Genomic DNA, 25,251 nt, shown 5'->3' on the forward strand with positions numbered 1-25,251 from the left:
ACAATAATGATGATAAATCTTTATATAGCGCCATAATATTCTGAGTGTTGCACAAAGCATTTTTTGGAGCACAATAAGTCAGAATTCTGGTGCATTTAATCAACTCAAGTGTATATTGGTTTGTGGCCCCTGCTGCTCAAAGTTTCACTGATGCTAATGAAAGAAATGGCCTTAAGGCATATTACAAGGAAGCAGGTGCACATAGCAGTTTGGCCCATAATTGGAGATGAATCGGACAACACAGCAAATGTTCTCACATATTGATCTTGAATAGTTTACTGCAAAGACAATGGAAAGGCTGTAACCCACAATGGTTGTCTGTACTGCATGGCCTCTCTGAGTGATCTGAGGTCAAAACCAATAAAGTAGCAAAGGAAGAAGTACGAATACAGCCCTCAAGAATATGTGGAACACGTGTTTATGTCAAAAGTCTTTTTTATTTTTATAGGAAAGTGTGAATAAATAGTTTTTATAGACAATGTAACCCTTTATGGAATACAATCCTGCACTTCTGTTTTATCTTTATCCAGTATTACATCTAACAGAAGAATTTCATTCTCATATAACATTGTGCTTCCCCTTGTTGTTGCAGTGAATTCTATGAGCCTAATGCACTAATGATGGAGGAGGAAGGGGCCATCATTTCTGGCCTTTTAGTTGGACTCAATGTGATTGATGCAAATTTTTGTATGAAAGGGGAAGACCTTGATTCCCAGGTACCTATCTAAGCTTTTCCATGTTACAGAAAAAAAAATGCAAACTAACAGGTCTCTATAAAAAAAAAGTTTGAGTATGTTATGTGTTTCAATATATTTAAGTAATCGGTAACAACTAATAGTTGCTGTTTTTGTTTATATTTAGGTTGGAGTCATTGATTTTTCAATGTATTTAAAAGAAGGTCCTATTGCCAAATCCAGTGAAGAGTAAGTGAATCTGAAGCCGAATAAGTCAATTGTAGTATCTACTGTAGTGTCCATTTATAAGTCACATTTATTAAAGGGGTTTGGGCGTAAATCTGAAAGATTATTAGGATACAAGTACCATCTCCTAATAGGGTTATCCTGGTAAACTTTCCCATTGAAGCTGTAGGAGCTGCCAACTTTATGACCTGTCAACAGCCTCTTTTGGGACTTCCTGCACATCTGGTGGAAAAGAGCACTCATTACTGAATGCATGCCACCCCCATGTCACTGGTTGGAGAAGAATGTGGATTTGCTTTACACTCCCCACCCACCAGTGACAAGAGCGTGGTATTTGGGGAGAAGGGCTGCATATAGTAATGAGTGCACTGCCTCACTCCTCCAGACTGGAAGTATTGCAAGACATGGCATATCACAGGAGGTCCTAATAGAGGCTGCTGGCAGTTCATATAGCCTGTGGCAGCTACAGCTAAAAGGGGAATCAGTCTTATTTGTGGCCAACATCTTTAATCGTAAAGTATTTTGTGTCACCAATATTTGTAGAAGTAAGATGGCAAAAACATCTTTGGTGCTTTTCATATATTAACGATAATAATCTAATCTTGAAATCCCACCTAGCTAGGGGTACTGTAAGTTACAGAACTGAAAATACAGGTAGTCAAAGACATAGGAGGGAATTGGATCTTTGCCTGGAGCTCGCATTCCCAACAATCAATGTCTTCAATTGCCTGTATCGTTTGATTTAAAAGATAAAAATCTTTATCTTTAATATAATCTAAAAGCACAGTTTGGGGTACTGTAGCACCCTGGGTATGGGCATCCGAAGTAATGCCCCCTCATCCAGCATCTAAAATTTACTGAAATGAAGAGTTGCATGACTTCGCATCACACAGTGTTACTGACATCCTCTTTCTGACATTCAAGAAGTTATAAATATCACTTCATCCTTCCAGCTACAGGCTCATCTCTAGTGAGCAGAAATTATTTTTTTTTCTTTATAGATGACATATTATTTCTGAGTTGAGCATGAGAAATCGGTACCTTTTGATTTCAAATGGCATCTTCTTTACAGTGTCTGGGTAGCTTTCAGAAAAGATCAACTTTAAGACTGTGGCCTGCAGTAGTTGCTTTCCATAAAATTGTATCTGGATATATCATGAATTAGGAGCAATACCTCTGCAACCAACAGCAAATTACCGTATATACTCGTGTATAAGCCGAGTTTTTCAGCACAAAAAATGTGCTGAAAAACGTCCCCTCGGCTTTTACACGAGTCATATACGAGTTAAAAATACTTAAAAAATAATAAACGTATATACTCGCCCTCCGGTGGCCCCGATGCGCAGCGCTGCTCCCCCCATGTCCGCGCGGCTCGTCTTCTTTCTTCTGCAGGGCGCCGCCATTGTTCTTCTCCCGGGCAGCGCCTAGTATGACGTCAGCAGCGGTGCGTCATACTAAGCGTCGGCAGAGAGAGAGCAATGGCGGCGCCTGGCAGAAGAAAGAAGATGGGCGCGGAAGCCTGAAGACGAGACGCGCGGACATCGGGGGAGCAACGCTGCATATCGGCATCACCGGAGGGTGAGTATATAAGTTTTTTATTTTTTTTTTTTAATGCTGGGGCAAGCTGTATACTACTGGGGGCAGGCGTATACTACCGGGGGAAGGCTGGGCTGGGCTGTATACTACTGGGGGCAGGCTGTATACCACACGGGGCAGGCTAGGGTGCTGTATACTACTGGGGGCATCGCTGTATACTACTGGGGGCAGCGCTGTATACTGGGGGCAGGCTGGGCTGGCTGTTTACTTCTGGGGGCAGCCTGGGCTGGCTGTATACTTCTGGGGGCAAGCTCGACAGGCTGTATACTACTGGGGGCAGGCTGGACTGGCTGTATACTATAGGGGGCTGGTTGGCTATATACTGGGGGGGGGGGTCTGTGACCAATGCATTTCCCACCCTCGGCTTATACTCGAGTCAATATGTTTTCCCAGTTTTTGGTGGTAAAATTAGGGGTCTCGGCTTATACTCGGGTCGGCTTATACTCAAGTATATACGGTATGTATTCAGTAATTAAGGTATAAATAGGGCTTGGAGATAAAAATAAGTTTGTTGACCTGGTTAAAAACCACTGTGATATGCTGTGCAGCTTCAACAGCATATTTATAGGGTTTGTTTTAACCAGCTGTATTTTGTCTGTTCTGTATATAGAGTATATGACTTAAAACTTTGTCACAGAAGACATTCAAGAACTTTTTCCTTTCCTTTTTATCCATTTTTTTTTTAAACAACTAATCTTAATACATTTTTATATACAAAGATCTTGCAGTGAGTGTCTTGGAAGACTCATGGGTGGGGGTTGTAGTTGCTTTACCTTCTGCACTTCTACTGCTATTCCAGTTGTGTTATGTACGGTTTCTCTGTTTTATGACTGTAATTTATTATTTTCCTTCTAGAGATGTCCAGATAACTGCTATACTAGATCAGAAGAATTATGTGGAAGAGCTTAACAGACAGTTAAGGTACACAATACATATTTAACAAATCACAGCCTGCAGGATTATTTTGGTGGATATTCTGGTGTCAACATATAAAGCTTACTACACTGTATTATGTGAATTATTTTCTATTTAAAGACGCATACAAACAAATTCAATACTCCCCATGTTTTCTTCATAATTTTTAGGTGATTTCTTTTTGACCACATGTTTGTTGTAAATTACATAGTTTTTGTTATGTGCCTTATAGTCACTCAATTACTCTTTAAATAAAGACATTTCCACCACCAAATCTGTATAAAGAATGTTAGGATGTAGTAAATCTTAAATGTAATGTATGTAGCTGTGGATCATAGACCGCTGAGCATAAATAATGAAAGTGATAATTAGATCTACTGAAATGCTTTCTTTGCCCCAAGCAGGCCAGGAATTGTAATGTACTCCATTATCCCATAAATGGTGCAGAAAATCTGCCTCACATTATTGATCAGTCATAATGGTTTGGGATTTCTGTATTTCTGTGGGATTCATCATTGTACCTCCAGGTAGTGTTCTTTTGGTTAAAATCTAAATCTAAAATACACATAAAATACATTTAACTAATGTAACCAAATTACATGACAAAATACAATGCAAAAACATCTCTAGACTAGTGCTGTTCAGATAAATGGTTTATACACTGTTGAACTGCACTATAAGGTAAAAGGGAAAACCTTATTGGCTGCATGCACAGAACTGGATTGTGGGCCGTTATCTGGTCGCACAAATTGCGGCCAGATAAGGGCCCTCATAGAGATCTATTATACTAGTGACGGTATGGAGAACACAATGGAGCACATTTATCATAAGCCCGGCTTTGTCTGTGTTTTTTGGGACTTTTCTTGGCTTTTCTGCTGGTCAGATGTATCTCAGCTGTTTTTCCTTATTTATACATATGGCGTTTGGTCTTTTAGTGAATTAGTAACCTTTTAAAACAAAAGTCGCAAAAAGTTTCAAGCTTATTTCTACACCTGGTCTGTGGCAGCCGTAGATTTGCACCAAAATTTGCGACTTTTTAAATTCAACTTTGCAAGTTTCACAGCTGGATCCAGGTAATATCTCGGGGAACACTGCAGAAAACTAGACCATGCCAAACTTTAAAAGTAGACTCTTGTAGGCTCAAAGAAAGTCGCAAATGAGCACAAGCACCATGAGAAGTCTCAAAATTCAAGAAAAAGGCAAGCCAAAAGTTTGATACATGTGAATCACTGTGTCTCACTGAATTGTGACCTATCCATACGACCACGCCATTACAAATGCAGTCCAGCAGATCCACAAATTTTTAGATTCATTAAACCTCTGATATTTTTTTTTAGTCCAGTGGGCAGTACTGCTCTTTGATTCTCTGTCATAGAGAAGATCATTGGTCAGTAAGTGAGACTCCTGGTCCCTGAATGAGCAAAGGTGTAAATGATTAAATGAAAAGGATCTTGGAGTAAGATATGTTCCTTCATTCAGTTATCGTATAAGGAAGTAGTTACTAATAATTAATTGCAGGAACTTAGGAATAAGGAAGTATAACAAATCTGTATTTTCACCAAAATATGTTTGCTTTGCTGTGTAAGGTTACATGCCAACCTTTTTCTTTTTTTTCTCTTTTTTATGTATTACAGTGCCACTGTTAACAACTTGCAGACAAAGGTTGATGCATTAGAAAAATCCAACACCAAGCTAACTGAGGAGGTTTGTTCTTCTATGAACTAAAGTTATGTTTTAGATAAAACCAAACTTGAAAGAGAACCAGTCGAGCAAATTAACCGCCAAAACTAAATATATTTCCATAAACTGCCATTACAAAGCATTGCCTCTATCCCTTCATTGTCCCTCTACATGACTGTAAACTTAAGCAATCAGGCACTAAAGCTGTATGCAAATGACCTGTGAAATGTCCAATGAGTCATTATCATATTCAGCTGCCCAGCTTATTCATGAGTGGGAGGCACAGCCACACCCCCAGTGCTTGACTGACAGCCTGTGTAATGATGTGATGTATAATGGTGTGATTGCTCCTCTATGTGCTTCCTGGTGCTGGAGGCCACGCCCCCTGCAGCCTGTGTGTGCGAGGGTTACAACAGCTCCAGGATGCAGCCATGTTATAGCAGAACATGTCAGATTCATGTGTAGCTGATGTTTGTCTCGCACATGTTTATGGGAGGACAGCAGGTAAAGCACAGACACTAGCAATGCTTTACTATACATTACATACAGACAGGTTCAGAGGGGAGGGGCAACAGGGGTGACATCACTGCCCCTCTCCATGTGCCCAGCCTCATTTACATAATAAAGAAAATATGATTTTACAACGATCAATGTATGAATTGACTAGATAAAGACTGGGTTGGAATTCTTGTGGGCTGCTCCAACAGGTATTGGTGATAGAGATAGTGACAGAGACCTGATGACAAGTGTCCTTTGAAGGCAAAAACATACCAGTTTTAAATAGCATTATTGTTGATAGGTGATTAATATTAGGTGGGTTGGGGAGCAAAACCCAGCATCTCTGTCAATCAACTGCTTTGGTGGGAACCTGTTGGGCAAATTAACCCGCAAAACTAAATATATTTTCATAAACTGCCATTAAAAGCATTGCCCCTATCCAAACAGTGTCCCTCTACATGCCTGTAAACTTAAACAATCAGGTTCTAAAGCTGTATACAAACACATGACCTGAGATGGGTCCAATGAATAATTATCATACTCAGCAGTCCAGCTTATTCATGAGTGGGAGGCACAACCATACCCCCTGTGCTTAACTGACAGCCTGTATAATGATATGACACTGCTAGTGCTGGCTCCTCTGTATGCTTCATGGTCCTGGACGCTACGCCCCCTGCAGCCTGTGTGTGTATGAGAAACTCCTATACACATCACTGGCAGCCTGTATAATGATGTGACACTCCTGGTGCTGGCTGCCACACACCCCCTGCAGCTCATGTGTGTGTATGAGAAATTCCTATACACATGACTGACAGCCTGTAGCAGTTGTAGCAGCCTGAAATGCTGTTACTTTTGTAGCTGATGTCTGTCTCTCTCACAGGCAGTAGATAAAGCACAAGCACCAGAAATGCTTTACTAAACACTACACAGATGCATGAGCAGGGGGAAGTGAGGGGACGGGTAACAGGGGTGACATCACTTTCTCTGTCCATGTGTCCAGCCTCATTTACATAATAAAGAAAATATGATATTAGAATGATTAATGTTTGAATTGACTAGATAAAGGCAGGGATTTAATCCTTGTGAGCTGCTCCAACAGGTAGTGGTGACAGAATTAGTTACAGAGACCTGATGACAGGTGTTCTTTAAAGGGGAACCTACCACCACGAATCTAACTATAAAGGTAGAATGGGTGGTAGGGGCATGTATACGGCGTGCAGCTCCTCGTAGCGGCTGCGCTACTGTTCCAAAGCCGTAGCTGCTGCGCACGCGCAGAACTCTGGATGTCAGGGTAGGAGGAACAACGAGGCTACTGGGGTGTGGAGTAGCCGCGACTTGTAGCCTCATGTCTGGCTACTCCACGCCCGAGTAGCCTCTTTAGAAGATTTACATATTAGGGCAATAAAGATTTTTAAAAAGATAGCGGGGACGTGAGGATTAGCTCTAAAATGGGCTATCCTTATGTCCAATACATGCACCTACCACCTGTTCTACCTTTATAGGTAGATTCGTGGTGGTAGGTTCCCTTTAAGCAGGCCTTGGTTTTGGTCTCTGGTAAAGTTAAAAAAAAAAAATTTCAGTCTACCTTGTACATCACAGCTCCTCTTATACTTGCCTTGTTAGTGCACAAAAACTTTAAGAAATGCTATTTGATTAAACACATATTCATTCACAATTCGGGTATGACCTGAAGCTGTTATAGTAACAGATTGCTGCTCCCCAATGACATTACTGGGAGTGATGGTCTGAGCCAACATGGTGGCGATCGAAAGGGTTACCACCTGTGATCGGTGCTAGCGGTGGGGGTTTGCTGCAATATGCAGTAAACGCTCACTGGCTATGGAGAGGGCAACGAATATGTCACAGGACGTTAAGGGGTTAAAGAATAGCTAGACCATGCTACACCTGCATTTACCACTGTTTGCATAGCTGACCGCCACATTTCTGCAAATATGTTTTATGCAAATTAGCTGGCTGGCATGCCTCATTCTAGCAAGTGCCTATCCTACCAAGGTTAGGCCGTCACTTGTACATCACAGCTGTATATCACCAACAGCTCCTCTTATACGTGCCCTGTTAGTTTTTATATAAGTGCAAAAAAACTTTAAGAAATGCTATTTGATTAAACATATATTCATTCACAATTATTTTTTTTTTTATAATTAAGCTTGCAGTCGCAAACAACAGAATCATTACCATGCAGGAGGAAATGGAGAGGATGAAAGAAGACAGTACATACTTCTCCAAGGTAGGCTTGATGTATAGTATATAAAAGTTGGAGAATTAGTAGTAAACCGTTAATGTCATATTTTTGTGTTATTTTCATTGACCATAAATGCTTTGTTTGTATCCAAGGGTAACAAACAAGAGAGAACTGCAGATGGGCAAACTCTAAATGAAGTAAAGAAACACTTGAGGGAAGAAACCCAGTTAAGACTGGTAGGATCACATTTTAATGGCCTTGAAATTCCTATGTGATCTGTAGGCAGTTCAGTTGTTGCATATGTGTTCCTATGTTTTAATCATTTTAGTTTGTCGACTTTATATGTATTACAGAAGATTTTGGAAGCACAAAATAACATTTATAAATACTGTATCAGATTTTTCAATGGCAGTGTCACATATTGAAAGCCACAAAGGATTTAATTGTGAGAGTATTGATTCTTCAATTACCGTTTATACTCGTGTATAAGCCGAGTTTTTCAGCACAAAAAATGTGCTGAAAAACCTTGCCTCGGCTTATACACGAGTCAATGATAAAAAAAAAAAAATTAATACTCGCCCTCTGGTGTCCCCGATGTTCGTCGCGGCTCCCCGTGTCTTCTCTTCTGTCTTCTCTAGCCGGCAGAGTCGCGTCCATGCGATCTGCCGGCCGTTGCACACTGTGATGCGACGCTGTCGCGGCAGATGACGTCCTCAGCGGCGACAGCGCTGCATCACAGTGTGAGACAGCCGGCGCGATCTCCTGGCCAGAGAAGAGTGAAGAGTGAAGAAGCCGCCGGGAGCCGCGATGGGGATCGGAAGCCGTCGGGAGCCGCGACGAACATCTCGGACACCGGAGGGTGAGTATTAAGTATTAAGGCTGTATACTACTGGGGGCAAGCTGTATGCTACTGGGAGCAGGCTGTATGCTACATGGGGCTGCTGTATGCTACGTGGGGCTGGCTGTATACTACATGGGGGCTGGTTGGCTGTATACTACATGGGGGCTGGCTGGCTGTATACTACACCCTCGGCTTATACTCGAGTGAATAGGTTTCCCCAGTTTTCGGTGGTAAAATTAGGGGTCTCGGCTTATACTCGGGTCGGCTTATACTCGCGTATATACGGTATATACTTTGTAAAGGAAAAAGGGAAAATAAAACTAATGGTGCCCACTATCTCACTTTCCTTTGTGTATATATATAAAAAGTCAAAATTCTAACATTTAAAATAAACCTGTAAATTTAAAATTCATCTATACTCTATGAGAATTAATTTGAGTTCACATTGTTAGCACCAGATTGTGGCCACTAGCAACCAGAATTTAATAATTAATAAAGTTTTTTTTTTTTGTATACGGATCATGGGATGCATATACAAATAAAACCAGACATTGCAGAATAATAACCTAATCCAATGAAATAATAGGAACAAGGGCCCTCTTAAGACTATGAGGATGAAGGGGTGACACAGAAGGAGATTCGTAAAATGGTCCAGCCATACTTTAAGGGAAAACATTATTAAATAGATAAATAAAGCTGACAGGACTCCTCATTAAGTTCCACACCACACAGGACACAGAAGCGAGAAGAATTGGACAGAGCTGAAATATGATTGGAGCTCCGTCTCTGGGCTCAAGATTCAGGGTACCTTGGAGGGAAGCTACAATAATAATCAGAATTTCTCCTCTGTCTTTGCACTGTATTGGTGTCTTCAAGATGCCAATACGATTAAAAGCTGTGACAGAGCAGGGAACAATAAGTTACTGCTTAAATTTCCACGTTGGAACTTCGTCAGAAATAAGTGGGTTTTGTTGTAGTTTGGGTACTCTACCTCTAACAGGTTCTCCATCACTGCCTTAACCCCTTAATGACCAGGCCCTTTTTTTGTTTTTGTGTTTTCACTTTTCACTCCCCACCTTCAAAAATCCATAACTTTTTTATGTTTCCATGTAGAGAGCTGTGTGAGGGCTTGTTTTCTGCATAGAAATATTTAATATTCCATGCCATGTACTGGGAAGCGGCTTGGTCGCTATTTTCTGTATGGGAGTTTAATGCCGGGAATAATCATTATTATATTTTGATAGATTGGACATTTTGAGACAAGGTGATATCCAACATATTTGATTTTTACTATTTATTTATATCAGTTCTAGGGAAAGGGGGATGATTTACATTTTTATGGCTTTTTTTATATTTATTATTATTACTTTTAACCTTAGGTTGTCTGATCCTACCACATACTGCTATACTGCACAAATCGCACATTGTAATAAATGTGTTAAAACAAAACCGCCTCGAGACTTTGTATGACCCGAAGCTGTCATAGTAACAGATTGCTGCTCCCAGATGACATTACTGGGAATGACGATCTGATCCAACATGGTGGCGATCGAAGGGTTACCACCTGTGATCGGTTGCTGCAATATGCAGTCAACGCTCACCGGCTATGGAGAGGGCTAGTAATATGTCACAGGACATTAACCCCTAAACGCTCTGCGCCGTAGCTCTACGGCGCAGAGGTATAAGGGATGTATGAAGAGGGCTCACGGGCTGAGTCCTCTTCATACAGAGGTGGGGGTTTTTGCATTTTGCACAAAACCCCCACCGCTAATAACCGCGGTCGGTGCTTGCAAAGTCGCCGGCGGCGTTTAAAAGACGGCGGCGCGCGGGCGCCGCCATCTTTTTTTCGATCGCCACGCCCCCGAACGTCATCGGGGGGCGGCGATCGGTTACCATGGTAGCCTCGGGTCTTCTTTTGACACGAGGCTACATGGTTTATGCAGGTTCGTTACAATGAGCCAGTGGCTCATTGTAATGTATGACCTGCAAAAATGCCATATATTGCAATACTGTAGTATTGCAGTATATGGTAGGAGCGATCTGACCATCTAGGGTTAATGTACCCTAGATGGTCTAAAAAATAGTGGGAAAAAAAAAAGTTTAAAAAATAAAAAAAATTAATAAAATATTAAAAGTTCAAATCACCCCCCTTTCCCTAGAACGGATATAAAACATAACAAACAGTAAAAATCACAGACATATTAGGTATCGCCGCGTCCCAAAATGCCCGATCTATCAAAATATAAAAACGGTTACGGCCAGCGGTGACCTCCGAGGCGGGAAATGGCGCCCAAATGTCCGAAATGCGACTTTTACACCTTTTTACATAACATAAAAAATGAAATAAAAAATGATCAAAATGTCGCACAGACCTCAAAATGGTAGCAATGAAAACGTCGCCTCATTTCGCAAAAATGACCCCTCACACATCTCCATGCGCCAAAGTATGAAAAAGTTATTAGCGTCAGAAGATGGCAAAAAAAATTTTTTCTTTTTTGTACACATTCGTTTAATTTTTGAAAATGTATTAAAACACAATAAAACCTATATAAATTTGGTATCACCGCGATCGCACCGAACCAAAGAATAAAGTAGGCGTGTTATTGGGAGCGAAGAGTGAAAGTCGTAAAAACTGAGCCCACAAGAACGTGACGCACGTGCGGTTTTTTTTCAATTTTTCCACATTTGGAATTTTTTTTAAGCTTCGCAGTAGACGGCATGTTAAAATAAATAACATCACGGGAAATTAAAATTTGTTACGCACAAAATAAGCCCTCACACAGGTCTGTACACGTAAAAATGAAAAAGTTATGGATTTTTGAAGTTGGAGAGCGAGAAATCAGCCGAAAAACCCTGCGTCCTTAAGGGGTTAAGGAGTTAAAGAATAGCTTGACCATTTTACTGTACTATGCTACACCTGCAATTACTTTAAAACGTTCAAATAACTGCTTTTTCGACATTAAATAAAAATGTATATAAAGTAATCAAAAGGTTGCACACTTATCAGCTTTTCCTGCATTTAATTACATGTTCTCCATCTCTGTGTTATGAGTGTTCGATATATCTGAAACGACCTGTAGAATAAAAAAAATATATCATTGAATCTGCATGATGAACACCATAAAATAAACTGTTAAAAACCCAACAAAGATTATAATTTTTACTTTTTTCATACCACAAAAAATACAATAAATAACATCTACTCAAGAATGATATTGGTGCAAAGTACAACATAGTCCCCTAAAAATCAAGCCTCCAACCACCTCCATAGCCAGAAAAATAACAATGTAATGCCACTTGGAAGACGGCGATGCAAAAATTATTTCCCCACATTAGGTTTTATTTGGCAAATTTTGTAAAATGTTAAAAGATATCTGTAAGTATGGTATCGCCATAATCGAATTAACCCATAGAATAAAAAATTAAGAAAAAAATTGCATAATTGATGCTTTTCTATTCCTCTGCTCCCAAAGCCGTTAATAAATTTCCAACAATAAGGAATAGCAAACGCCAAACAGGTATTGCTGGAAAATGCATCTCATCTTGTAAAAAAAATGCCATCACATGTCCCCCACTAACCGAAAAACAAAAATGTACAGTCTTCAAAAGGGCACCAATGTGTGGTGTCTCTGTACTCGGGAGAAATTGCATAACAAATTTTAAGATGAGTTTTCTCTTTTTATATTTTGGACATGTGTACACTTAAGGGCTAAATTGATGTTTTACTGACAGAATTCTAAGTTTCAACTCCATTTTGTTTTATTACTAAGCAGCAATCAAACTGTTAAAAACCTAACCTAAAAGCAGTTTCTAGTAGTTTCAGGGATGTACTTTTGATTATAGGGGGATTATAATAATTTTTATTTTAAACTGCTTAAAAAAAATGATCCCAAATGATCCCAAAATTTTCAATTGAGAAATTTTGTGAAAAAAATGGCAACTTGAAAAGATAAAGTTGAGTTTTACCATCAAAATCAGTTACTTACTAAGTGTCAAAAGCAGATCATTTTTATAAATGATGAATTTCTCAAAAGAAATGGAAAATTTTCGTTTTTAAGACATATCAAAATCATTTTGGGAAGTTAAAGTGTTCAAAAGTTCTAACCATACAAAGCGAACACATGCCAAATTACAAAAAAAAAGTCATAGCCTTAACATACAAACTGGCTGCGTTCTGAAGGAGTTAAAGCTGTTAAAATAACAAACCTTTTATTTTTAAATGTTTTACGGTAATTGTTTAGCTTTATGATTGCATTAAAGGGGTGCAATAATAATCGATATGGTTTTGCGTAATGAAAGTTAAGTTATACAGTTTTCTAATATACTTATTGTATTGATTCTTCATGGTTTTCTACATATCTGCTTGCTGCACTTCTATGGAAAGCTTTTATGTTTACCTCCAGTGGACAGAAATCTGACCATGAAGGACAGCAAGCAGAGATAAAGGCAGATGTGTATGCCCATTTTATTCATGTTGTAATATATTTTATTTTTAGGACGTAGAGAAAGAGCTAGAGGTACAAATAGGAATGAAACAAGAGATGGAAATGGCTATGAAGATGCTGGACAGGGATGTGTGTGAGAAGCAAGAAGCTTTAGTAGCACTCAGACAACAACTTGATGATCTCAGGGCTTTAAAGCATGAGCTGTCCTTCAAACTTCAGGTAACAAGAAGTTACTGAGCACTGCAAACAAAACCTAAATGATGTCTATTTGAATGAAAATCCATAGTTTCTTTTTTTTTACAAGCAGGACCAGCCCCATCTGCTGCCCTTTAATTGTTTTATCCTATAGAATTACAGTTCTGGATGGTCTTTGTGCTATTTTTCTGTTTACCCCCACCATAGGTGTGTGCCCATACACAGTATGACACCATCCTATCAGTGATGACAGAGTTGAGCAGTTTACCGACTCATCCCTTTATTATTTACTAAAGATAGACCAGTAAGGACACAGCTGTCACTTCTAAAACGGGTTAATTCAGCTGTTTGTTAAATAAGAAAATGACCAAGCAAGTGAGGTGGAGCTAGATATTAGTGTAATACATTATGATTTCAGAGTGGTTCTCGTCTTTTTGTGTAAAACCGATCTGCATAGTAAAGTAATAAGTGATTTGTCTGAGGATCTTGTTTAACTGAATCTTGTTGTTCCTGAGAGACCTGATTTTCTGGTGAACTTCCCTACAGAGCTCAGACTTGGCACTGAAACAGAAGAACGAGTTAAACAGTCGCCTGGAAGAGAAGACTAATCAGATGGCTGCCACTATCAAACAACTGGAGCATAGGTAATGCAGAGGTCCCCTATGTATCTTTCATGTTGTATATAAAGGCCCTCAAGGATTAAACACAGGATTATTTTTTGTTTTATTTAAAGATTTTAATAGAAACATGAGGGAGATTTATTAGAAGTGCAGAAATGTTCTAGTTGCCCATGACATCCAATCAGAGCTCAGCTTTTATTTTCCCACAGCAGTTTATAAAATGGAAGACAGTTTTGCTCTCAGACATTTCTAATAAATCTCCCCCAATATGCCAAATTTTGTGGTATGTTACATTCCACATCTTTGTTCTAGTTTTACACGTTGAACAGGGTCTTACTATTTTGGACATCTATAAAATTATATCGGCCTAATAGGCAGTAGTCCTGACTTGGAGTTAAAGGGAACTTGTCAGTACACTTAACCACCCACCCTTATGGACCTGTAGTTAGTTACCCTGCATAAATCAACTTTATATTTACCGGAACGTGTAGGTGCTGAGGCAAGTAAAACCAGAGCATTGCACCAATACTGTGCAAGCATCGTAGGTACGCCGCATGCGTAGTGAAGCCAGGTTTCTGTCCCGGCTTCACTTCCCTCATCTCGTGGCATCTCATGATACGAGTCCAATGTGCCTCTTTTGGACTCCTATCTATGTAAGTTGTTTTTTTTGTTTTTTTTCTTCTAATTAAAAACTTCAAAAATTGGGACCCCAAACACTAGGTCTATAAAGACCTGTAATTGCTTTAGGGTCCCAAATCCACCGGACGGGTCTTCTTTAAGCCTTGCTCTCTCTGTATCACCGATAGACATCAGCGAAGAGCGGTGTTTGCCCATTTACCAACCAAAAAATGCCTTCCAAAGCTAAAAAGAGTCAAATCCTATCTTGTCAGAGATGGATTAGGCTGAGAGGCTGGAAGGGGAGCAGCACTTGAAATCCTTTTAAATTGGGCTTTATAGCACGAAGAACCATGTTTCTGTATCCTCATCTCACATTCCCAACTATGTCTGTAACTGTATGTATTCTGACCCAACCACACAGAGAACTGTGATCTTGGTGCGATTTTAGTGACTTTCCCCTCCCCAGCCTTTTAGCGTGATTTATATTCTGACACCACATAATACACTAATATAGGCAGCTCAGCTGATCACTGGCTGAGGTGCGCTTAGACAACTGTTTGAGACAACAAAATCTAAAGAGATTTTCCATGGTAGACATAATTGCAGGTCCACAGGCTATGCTGCAAATTTGTAATGGATGTTCCTAATAGTTTCCCTGTCAACCTTCCATGTACTGTTTTCTGACTTCCAATAAGTTTGAATGGAGCAATAAAACGTTCATGTTAACATTCACCTGAACACTTCCTGTGCATGTGATATTGGGTAATGAGGATTTTATAAACTTAATTATGCAATCTAGAAGCCATTTTTGGATCATACATTTAAAAGTAATCTATTGCAAATTAGGAAAATTTGTCACCCACGTGTAATTTACTTCTAGTGCTTAATCGATAAAAATGTACGTTTTCAGAGGGCAATGCTAATGTGCTGGGATTATGTAAGAAGAGACGATGCTGAGCTTAGTCACATCTTGGGCTCCATGCACACAGCTGTTGTCTCATTGTTTTAATGCCTAGCACACATCCCTGCATCGTTCTGTGAGTTCCTGTGCATGAGCTCGTATCCAAGGTTGCAGTGCAGGTCCTATTCCTACCGGAGCTTGCGGTTTATACAGTCCTTACTGTGGATCCATTGTTTGTGGCCAGAGAGACCACCTTGATCGTGTGCTTGCAACTTCCGTTGTATAGAAGTGTCAGATTTTACCATATTTGTCAAAAAGCGTAAATCCAGCAGATGTAGAAAGGATTATTACACCAACCTGACATGTTCTCTACCTTGATTGTACATCTGTGAGCATCTAACTGATCTTTCCTTTTCATGTTCTGTTTCCTTTATCATTTGCCCTCAACTCTCATTTAACATTTCTGTTGATGTTCCTAAATTAACAAATTAGTGAAAAGGATTTGGTGAAACAGGCAAAAACTTTAAGTAGCACAGCCAGTAAACTCCTACAGAAGCAGCACTAGACGGCTGACGCAAGGCTCCTTACTAACACTAACTGAGCAACCTGGTAGCAGGAGGAGGGGAGGAAGTCTGCCTTGTTACAAGCTACTACATAGATGTTAAATGTTGCCTACTGTTCTTTTGACAATTGCTGCATTTTGAAGCCATGGCTCCTCGGTTCTGTTATCCTTTTTTTCTCCTACCCTTTCACTATAGATGGAATCTTTGTTAGACCCGCCCAAATATTTGCCAAATAAACTTTTTAAAACCATGGCTGTGTGATGATTTATCATCTAACCACATCTGGCATGAAGCCGCTAACCTAAACCGAATGCAACCCCTGCTGAGTAGTGCATCATTTATTATTAGGTTGTAGGGGTACGTGCATATGTAACTAATTGGCTGTGGATATTAATATAACAAAACATGTATGCCTACTGTGACAGCTTCTAACACATTGCTCCCTGCACACCCAGCCTTGCACACCGACATGTTGTAACCAACCTCTGGAACCTATGATTGGTATTCGGGCCCTTTCCGTGGTAGAAATTGGTGTGCTACTTACACAAAATTGGTCAGTTTCTATTTCAATTGGATGAGATTTAATATATTTACATCTTGCAAATACTTAATATATGCTAGAGGAAAGAAGTTGTTGTTAAACCTTGCACCGACAATTAATTTATAAAAATACAGTGACCTCATTTATGATGGTGATCACTATTGATATCTCTAACTTCATGTGGCTTTTAAGTCACAGGCAATGCAGGCTGAAGACCGCTTCATGTGACATTTCAGTGGCAGGGCCTCTTCCTCAGACATTCCCAGTGTCCCCACCACCATGAATAAATACAATTTATCCAGAACTATATAATTTCTATAAAAAGTAGACATATGATTGCACATTTAAAGGAAACCTACTATTTGATTTGATGCATTATGAAGCAAATATACCTTGAGAATGCTGTAGCTACACTGATGCAGGATCATATCTTGGTTAATCCCTGTGCTGAGTGGTTTTGCTGAAAAAAACATTATAACATTCAGGACCTTGGGAAACCTGGGTCAGACTGGTTGACATAAGCACATTACACACGGGAGCTTGGAATTACAAATGGAGGTTAGTCAAGACATGACTAATCAACCTTTAGCTGAATCACTAGTATCATAGTATCATATGATTCTGCATCAGTGTAGCTAGAACACTCTCAAGATATGTTTGCTTCATAACGCATCAAATCAAATGGTTGGTGTCCTTTAAAAGCAGTTCATAGTATTGTCACTAAGAACTTGATTAGGGGGTGATTACGGAGTATGTTTTTTCATATTGCATTACATAATTCATATCTATATTATTTATACTACCCTACCTAACGGGCAACTTTTTTGTCAAATTTAACTGTAAACGTAAGACCTGGCTATATAGTGTATGTGGTACAAAATCATTTGACAAGGGAATTTGGTACTGCTAAATAACTTTGTTTTATAATCCTCATGGAATGAAATGTTTCGCCAAATAAACTTAAAAAAAAAATATTCATGTTATTTATGTTTATGTTGGTTTGTTCTCATTGGAGAACGGTGAGTGTCCTGCCCTTGTTTTCCTCCAGCCAAAGCAGGAGTCTTGACGACTCCTCCATCATGATGTCCTCACCAGCGGTGATGCTTCAGCACAGATGATAGCGACAGCATAGGAATAGTACACAGCTGAGGCTCCCTCTAGTGGCGAATGGTTGGTAATCTAAAATAGGATTATATGAGTTAAATATTCTCTGAAATGGACTAATTAATAAGAAAATCAATGAATGAATTCACATCAACTTAAAAAGGCTTTGGTGACTCAGTTCTTAAAGGGGTATTCCCATTAGGGCATTTACATTTAATTAAATTCATTTGCCATATGTAAACATTTCTTCAATTGCATGTTAATAAAAATTGTTCCTGTGTGAAGATAATTTTTCATAAATGTAGCCATGTTGTCCCTTAGAAATGAGATAGCTTCCTCGGATACGACCACCTCACACTCTGGCAGCAGTGGCCAGACATGCGCTATAGAGTCCTGCCTGTCCACCAGGATTCAGCGTTCATTACCATAGGAAGGCTGTAGTATATGCAGTAACTCCCAGATATTTCATATACAAAAACAATTTGGTTTTTGTGCAATCCCTCTTGCAGAGGTGGCCGTATCCAGGAAAGCTATCTCGTTTTTTAAGAGACAACATGACTACATTTATGTGAAATTATCTTCACGAAGGAACATTTTTTTAAATAACATCTAATTGAAGAAATGGAAAAATTATTCCAGAAATGGTATTTATATTTTGTATTTGGTAAAACATAAAAATGGGGGAATGGATGGAGGATAAGACTATGATTTACAGATAAAATACACTTCAAGCCATATTTGACATTAGATATCTTTAGTGTTTCCTTCATCAAACCACGTTACTTTTTATGATAATAAAATGAGTAGTTCAGTTTTTGCCTACTTCACCATCAAGGTTCTGTCAGCATATATTCTCCCTTCATCTTTTAATTATTCTTTATCTGTCCATTCTAATTTTTCCACCCTTCTACTTTTGTTCTAGTTTTGGGTTCACATTTTGTTTGTAACCCCCTTCTTATCCCCACCACCTCCATTGCCTTTTTGTTTTGTTTTTTGTACCCATCCATGTGACTCATTCAGATTGAGAGGAGCAGTGCGTGATCGTCTGGATGCTGAGGAAGCCAACAGACTCTTCAAGCAAGATTTCGGAGACAAGATTGAGAGTCTACAAATGGAAGTGGATCGGCTTCGAAAGCAGTGGTGAAGAGATGATTGCTTGGTGTAGTACTAGTCAGAAGCTGTGCTGATGCTATCTGGGTGTCTCTGGTGCCAGGCATTTCCTAACCTCTTGCAGGTGGTGATATCTTTCATTGCACCCAAAATAAAAGATTGTTGTCCCCAAACTTTGAGGATTATTTGAATTGCCCTATAGTTGACAAACTCTAATTGCTAATATTGGTATTGTAAGAAAAGTTGTCACAACCTGCAAAGAACCAAAAGCTAATAAGTAATGCATCTGATTTCATGACTGTTAATTGGTGTATATGTTGCTATTAATCATAATCTTGCAGTGTGATCTGTACAGTTATTGGAATCATTCAGATGGTGACATAGCTCCTCCCCTATGATAACTTCATAAGCATAACTGTATAAGATAATGAGGATGGGGATGTTAAGATTGCTTCTTATTACAATGTAGATCCCATGCATTTGGAACAAAGGGTCCCAAACCTGTACTATAGTTTCAGAAGTTGCATCATTAAACATTATTATAAATTGTATAGTTGTGTGGTATAAAGTGATTATAGCGTAAAACAAACTTTCTCCAGAAATGGTTCTTGTCCGAGTAAAGCACAGCACAAAAAACACATTGTTACTACAGAATCATTTGAGCAGAGATGTTCAAAAAATAAACTTGCCTTATGAGCCACTTCCGTGTCCCACGCTGATCAGTCGCTGCTGTGCGCCCCTGTCTGTTTACAGGTGTTGATGTGCTGGGCTCAGACGACTTTCAGCCACCTGACACTCCCACCCATCCCCAGTCCCCGTGCTTCATACACATTGAAACTAATTGCCACTATGCTTCTTGCCATGATAATTCTGGCTAAGGAACAAACTACTTTTTTTACAGGATGGGGAAAAGGAAAACTATTCCTCTAGTGCTACCTTTTAAAGAAGGCAGCTCCCTATAGATCAGTACTGGACTTTCAGTAAGCCTTTTGACATGACTTAAAGCAAACTAGTAAGTATCTTCCAGAAGGCGAAGAAACCCAAACTGTAGACTGTGCTGTTGGTCATTGCTCCTCACCAGTGCAGCATTGGAAACTGGTTTGGCAAGGTTATAGGCAGGGGCAGACAGGGAATTTAAAATGGCCCTGGAAAACTATAAAAGTGGCCCCATTTTATGGGTGGAGTCAAAAAGTGGGTGTGGTCAGATTATGTGGGTGGGGTTATAACAGACAAATTGTTGGTAGATGGCCTTACTGGCAAAAGATGTTCTTGTTTTGCATTAAGTGAATTTAATGTGCAAAGAATGTGACCTGTCGATCAGTAAATGATGCAAACACACGACCCGGTAAGCCTTAAATACCTTTCCCCTGTGCCATACATGTACAATTCAGAGAAAGAATATATTGATACTGCCTTCTATGTACAAGAATAATGCTACAATAACACATTTAGAATAACACATTCAATCCTGCCTTCTATATACAAAATAAAACTACTACAATACCTTTTCCCCTATACAAGCCAACTACTATAATACTGCCCCCTATGTACAAGAATATAACTACTATAATACTGCCCCCTATGTACAAGAATATAACTACTATAATACTGCCCCCTATGTACAGGGATATAACTACTATAATACTGCCCCCTATGTACAGGGATATAACTACTATAATACTGCCCCCTATGTACAAGAATATAACTACTATAATACTGCCCTCTATGTAAAGGAATATAACTGCTATAATACAACCCCCTATGTACAGGAATATAACTACTGTAATACTGCCCCTATGTACAGGAAAAAACTACTATAATAATGTCCCTATGTACAAGAATAGAACTACTATAATACTGCCCCCTATGTAAAGATATATATCACTGCTATAATACAACCCCCTATGTACAGGAATATAACTACTGTAATACTGCCCCTATGTACAGAAATATAACTACTATAATACTGTCCCTATGTACAAGAATATAACTACTTTGATACTGCCCCCTATGTACAAGAATAGAACTACTATAATACTACATATATAAACAGAAGTGAACATGAAAAAAATCAGTATTTATCATATACAGCTACAGAAAACACATGAGATCCTCACCTATTGCATCCAGTGACATCAGGTGACGTGTCCTCGGATTGTACGCGTTCCTCATCTTCTCCATTAGTTCCACCATCACCTTGTCTCTTCCTCCAGGTACACAGCATTCCTGCAAAGTTTACCACACAGACGTCTTATGTTCTGCACTTTCCCATTGTCCCTTAACTGTCCCTTCTTCTGCTACCACCAATACTGTGCCCCAAATACTGTAATAGAGCCCCCTGAAATATTAGTACCACACAAATAGTGCCCCATAATGTAACATACTTTAATAGTATGGGATATTTTATTTCTTCTTTCTCTCCTTTAACAACCCTTAACACCCCCCCTTCCCCCATCCCAGTATTGATAGAGCTCCTACTATGACCCAGGCATAATAATGCCCCCAGTCTACCCCAGTCATAAAATGAATGCCCCCAGCTTGCCCCAGACATAAAATTAATGGCCCCAGCCTACCCCAGACATGGAATTTATGACTCCAACCTACCCCAGACATAGAATATATGCCCCCAACCTACCCCAGACATACAATTTATGCCCCCAGCCTGCCCCAGACATAAAATTAATGGCATCTATGAATAGTGCCCTATAAATCAACCATTTGAAACCATTTTTTTGTTTCATCAAGTTTTACTTCTTTCAAATATATACATGTATTTACATCAATTCATTTTCATTTTCTTAAATCTTCTTATATATTATAACATTTTTTTCGGCTAGTGTACGTACGTCCTAGTGAGTGTGCTATCACATGAATTTTAAAGATATAAAGAAATTCACCTCATTTGGCGTTCTAGTAGTTTTTTTTTCTTCGCAACACTCACATGTTTGGAGGCCCCAGGGCTGAGACTGCCTTGTCTCTGACTGTTGGACAGAGTGGTATCGTCCACCTGCTGTGACGTTTCGAGGGACACGCCCCCTTCCTCAGACGTCACGAATTTCTTTATATCTTTAAAATTCATGTGATAGCACATTCACTAGGACGTACGTACACTAGCCGAAAAAATGTTATAATATATAAGAAGATTTAAGAAAATGAAAATGAATTGATGTAAATACATGTATATATTTGAAAGAAGTAAAACTTGATGAAACAAAAAAATGGTTTCAAATGGTTGATTTATAGGGCACTATTCATAGATGCGTTTATTTGGTGGACCAGGAGATCCCCGAAGCCCTAGACCTAAGATTCACTAAAATACCTCTATCTTATTATCAAATACGTCTGTCCAATAAAATTAATGGCCCCAGCCTACCCCAGACATAAAATTAATGGCCCCAGCCTACCCCAGACATGGAATTTATGCCCCCAACCTACCCCAGACATGGAATTTATGCCCCCCAACCTACCCGAGACATAGAATTTATGCCCCCAGCCTGCCCCAGTAATGGAATTAATTTCCCCAGGCTACCCCAAAAATAGAATTAATGCCCCAGCCTACCCCAGACATAGAATTAATGGCCCTAGCCTACCCCAGACATATAATTAATGGCCCCAGCCTACCCCAGACATAGAATTAACGGCCCCAGCCTACCCCAGACATAGAATTAACGGCCCCAGCCTACCCCAGACATAGAATTAACGGCCCCAGCCTACCCCAGACATAGAATTAACGGCCCCAGCCTACCCCAGACATAGAATTAATGGCCCCAGCCTACCCCAGACATAGAATTAATGCCCCCAGCCCGCCCCAGATATAGAATAATGCCCCCCGCCCCTGACATATAATTAATAACCCCCCCCCCCCCCGAGCGCCCCAGACATATAACCAATGCCCCTTGCATGCCCCAGATATAGAATTAATGGCCCAATTCTATAATTTAAACAAAAAACCCATAATACTCACCTCTATGGCGCAGGTTTCTGTCCCGTCCCCGGTCTTCAGTAGCTTGGTGTAGAGGCGCGGGATAGTGACGTCACTGCTCAGCTCCTCTACACCTAGCCGCGGAGCTACATGGAGACAGGCGACCTGACATCTGGTAGGTAAAAACATGGCACACATCCTATGTTGATTTTTATATTTTCCTCTTTTAATTCATATAATCAGTATTTACAGCTCCACCAAAAAGTTTGCAAAAATCATATAGAGAAACAACAGATCATACATTTTTCCTAGCGACGTTTCGGTCTAAATTGACCTTTGTCAATCCCGATCTGAAACTGATACAAATGTAGAGCAAAATTAACATCCTAGTATGTTGATGCATATCAAATAATTATTGAATCGGATATCATGGATAAGTACATCATGGGTAAGTATATCGATGTGCCAATAATCTACAAGAGATATGTGTCTAATATCATGACAACATATTGGTATATCTGAATAGGATCAATGAAGTGAAAAGGTGGTCTAGGTAGACAAAGAAGTGTAGTAGTACTCTACTGAACATGTTTTAGGGGAAAAAATGGAGGAGAAGATATAAACAAGAGATAAGAGAGATTCTAGGTGGTGTATTCTGTAAAGCGATTGCCTGTAGAGATGTATATGTGCCGGCTCAGGTGGAGAGTGGAGGGCTTATGCCCGTTGGTGGCGTGCTAATAAGTACGCACTGATGACGGCCAAGCCAGTGAGCGGTTGCAAGACCAGAAGTCCGGCCCACGAGACCGGAAGATGCTTTACAGAATACACCACCTAGAATCTCTCTTATCTCTTGTTTATATCTTCTCCTCCATTTTTTCCCCTAAAACATGTTCAGTAGAGTACTACTACACATCTTGGTCTACCTAGACCACCTTTTCACTTCATTGATCCTATTCAGATATACCAATATGTTGTCATGATATTAGACACATATCTCTTGTAGATTATTGGCACATCGATATACTTACCCATGATGTACTTATACATGATATCCGATTCAATAATTATTTGATATGCATCAACATACTAGGATGTTATTTTTGCTCTACTTTTGTATCCATTTCAGAACGGGCTTGACAAAGGTCGATTTAGACCGAAACGTCGCTAAGAAAAATGTATGATCTGTTCTCTATATGATTTTTGCAAACTTTTTGGTGGAGCTGTAAATACTGATTATATGAATTAAAAGATGAAAATATAAAAATCAACATAGGATGTGTGCTACGTTTTTCTCTATTGTATATTGGGGCTGAGTACCCGACGTAAGCACCATCCAAACTCTACTAGGAGTCCATTACCCCTGTTTCCTGGACTGACATCTGGTAGGTGTCAGCCTTCTCCACTGAGTGTATACACAGACGGAGAAGCAGCGGTGCTGTGTCTGTGTACTAATTAATAGTACCTGCATCATACAATGCAGGTACTATAAATTAGATGAAAAATTGAAGGGAGGGAGTACGGACCAGCTCGGGACCGGCCCAGAACCAACCGCCCCCCCGGGAAAATTCCCGGTGGGTACAATGGCCAGTCTGCCCCTGGTTACAGGCCATAGACATGAGTTTGGATCCCATCTTGCAGAGATATATTCCCCATCAGGATAACGTCATCTATGCACTCTCACTTGGCCAAACAAGCCACCTATGCTGTTCTCTGCAGTTGGGTTTCTTTGGGTATCTTTCTGGTATACATACTGGTTTGGGGGTCAATGAAAAATGGATCTGCTTTCTTTAAAGGGACTTTCCAGGAATTCTGGAAGGCAGGAAATCTACTATCAAAATGAAGCATGATAAACCAGGGACACTCAAAGATCCAGGCACTGTGACTGTGGTAATCTTCTTATGTTTGTTATCCATGGCCTCCTTCCTTCTAAAATCAAATTTTTTAATTATGCGAATGAGCCTGAAAGGCTAACCCTGCTCCCTCAGCACTGAGATTACAGCAGAAAGTGTTCATTGCTCAAGTACTGAGAGAGCAGGAAGGTGGGGGGGGGGGCGAGACACTAACAGCTTGTAAAGCCAGATCACATAAGAGTTAGGATAGCCCCTTTGGCTCGTTAGCATTATTTAAATAGTTGATTTGAGAAGGAAGTAGGCTATGGATTACAAATATAAGATGACCACATCCGGAATATGGCATTAGAGGTACAGTTTTCCCAGGAAAACTTATTTGTAAATTTTTACCAAGAATTTTCAGTGGAGCATACAAGGCCTGCAGAGGCGTCACCTTAAGGAGAGATATCCCCCTTCTTGACCCTTGATAATTCTGTGCATGATCAGCTGGTGACAAGATAATTGGAGCTTCCTGCAACTTTGATTTATAACGCTATTTCTCAGCAATTTACTAATTGGTGACAATGAATAAATAATGCTCCCTTCATAGATTTTTGTTGGCGTCTGTGCTTCTGTCACATATGTCCAACATGTGGACCGCTCAGTAATTCAATAAGCCAGCAGGGTTTGTCAGTAGCTATAATTAAACAACAGAAAGAGAGAGAGAACCCAAACTATTTTTGCCTGAAC

At 39.8% G+C, this 25,251-nt stretch overlaps 1 protein-coding gene across 9 annotated transcripts in view; it reads left to right on the forward strand.

The window, feature by feature from the left end:
* Positions 1-25,251, forward strand: part of RUFY3 (RUN and FYVE domain containing 3) — a 66,993-nt gene that overhangs the window by 32,444 nt on the left and 9,298 nt on the right. For 6 of the 9 annotated variants that reach the window (XM_072116651.1, XM_072116667.1, XM_072116659.1 and 3 more), the window contains 9 exons: positions 593-716; positions 862-923; positions 3,372-3,437; positions 5,066-5,135; positions 7,777-7,857; positions 7,965-8,048; positions 13,150-13,317; positions 13,840-13,937; positions 18,661-18,780. In XM_072116651.1, coding sequence (XP_071972752.1) covers positions 593-716; positions 862-923; positions 3,372-3,437; positions 5,066-5,135; positions 7,777-7,857; positions 7,965-8,048; positions 13,150-13,317; positions 13,840-13,937; positions 18,661-18,780 — 873 coding nt within the window. Of the gene's footprint in view, positions 1-592; positions 717-861; positions 924-3,371; positions 3,438-5,065; positions 5,136-7,776; positions 7,858-7,964; positions 8,049-13,149; positions 13,318-13,839; positions 13,938-15,924; positions 16,246-18,660; positions 18,781-25,251 lie in introns of those variants that run through there. The other 3 variants (XM_072116702.1, XM_072116711.1, XM_072116721.1) reach the window with 1 other exon arrangement.

The sequence above is a fragment of the Engystomops pustulosus genome, chromosome 1, assembly GCF_040894005.1.
Source record: "Engystomops pustulosus chromosome 1, aEngPut4.maternal, whole genome shotgun sequence".
NCBI classification, from domain to species: Eukaryota; Metazoa; Chordata; class Amphibia; order Anura; family Leptodactylidae; genus Engystomops; species Engystomops pustulosus.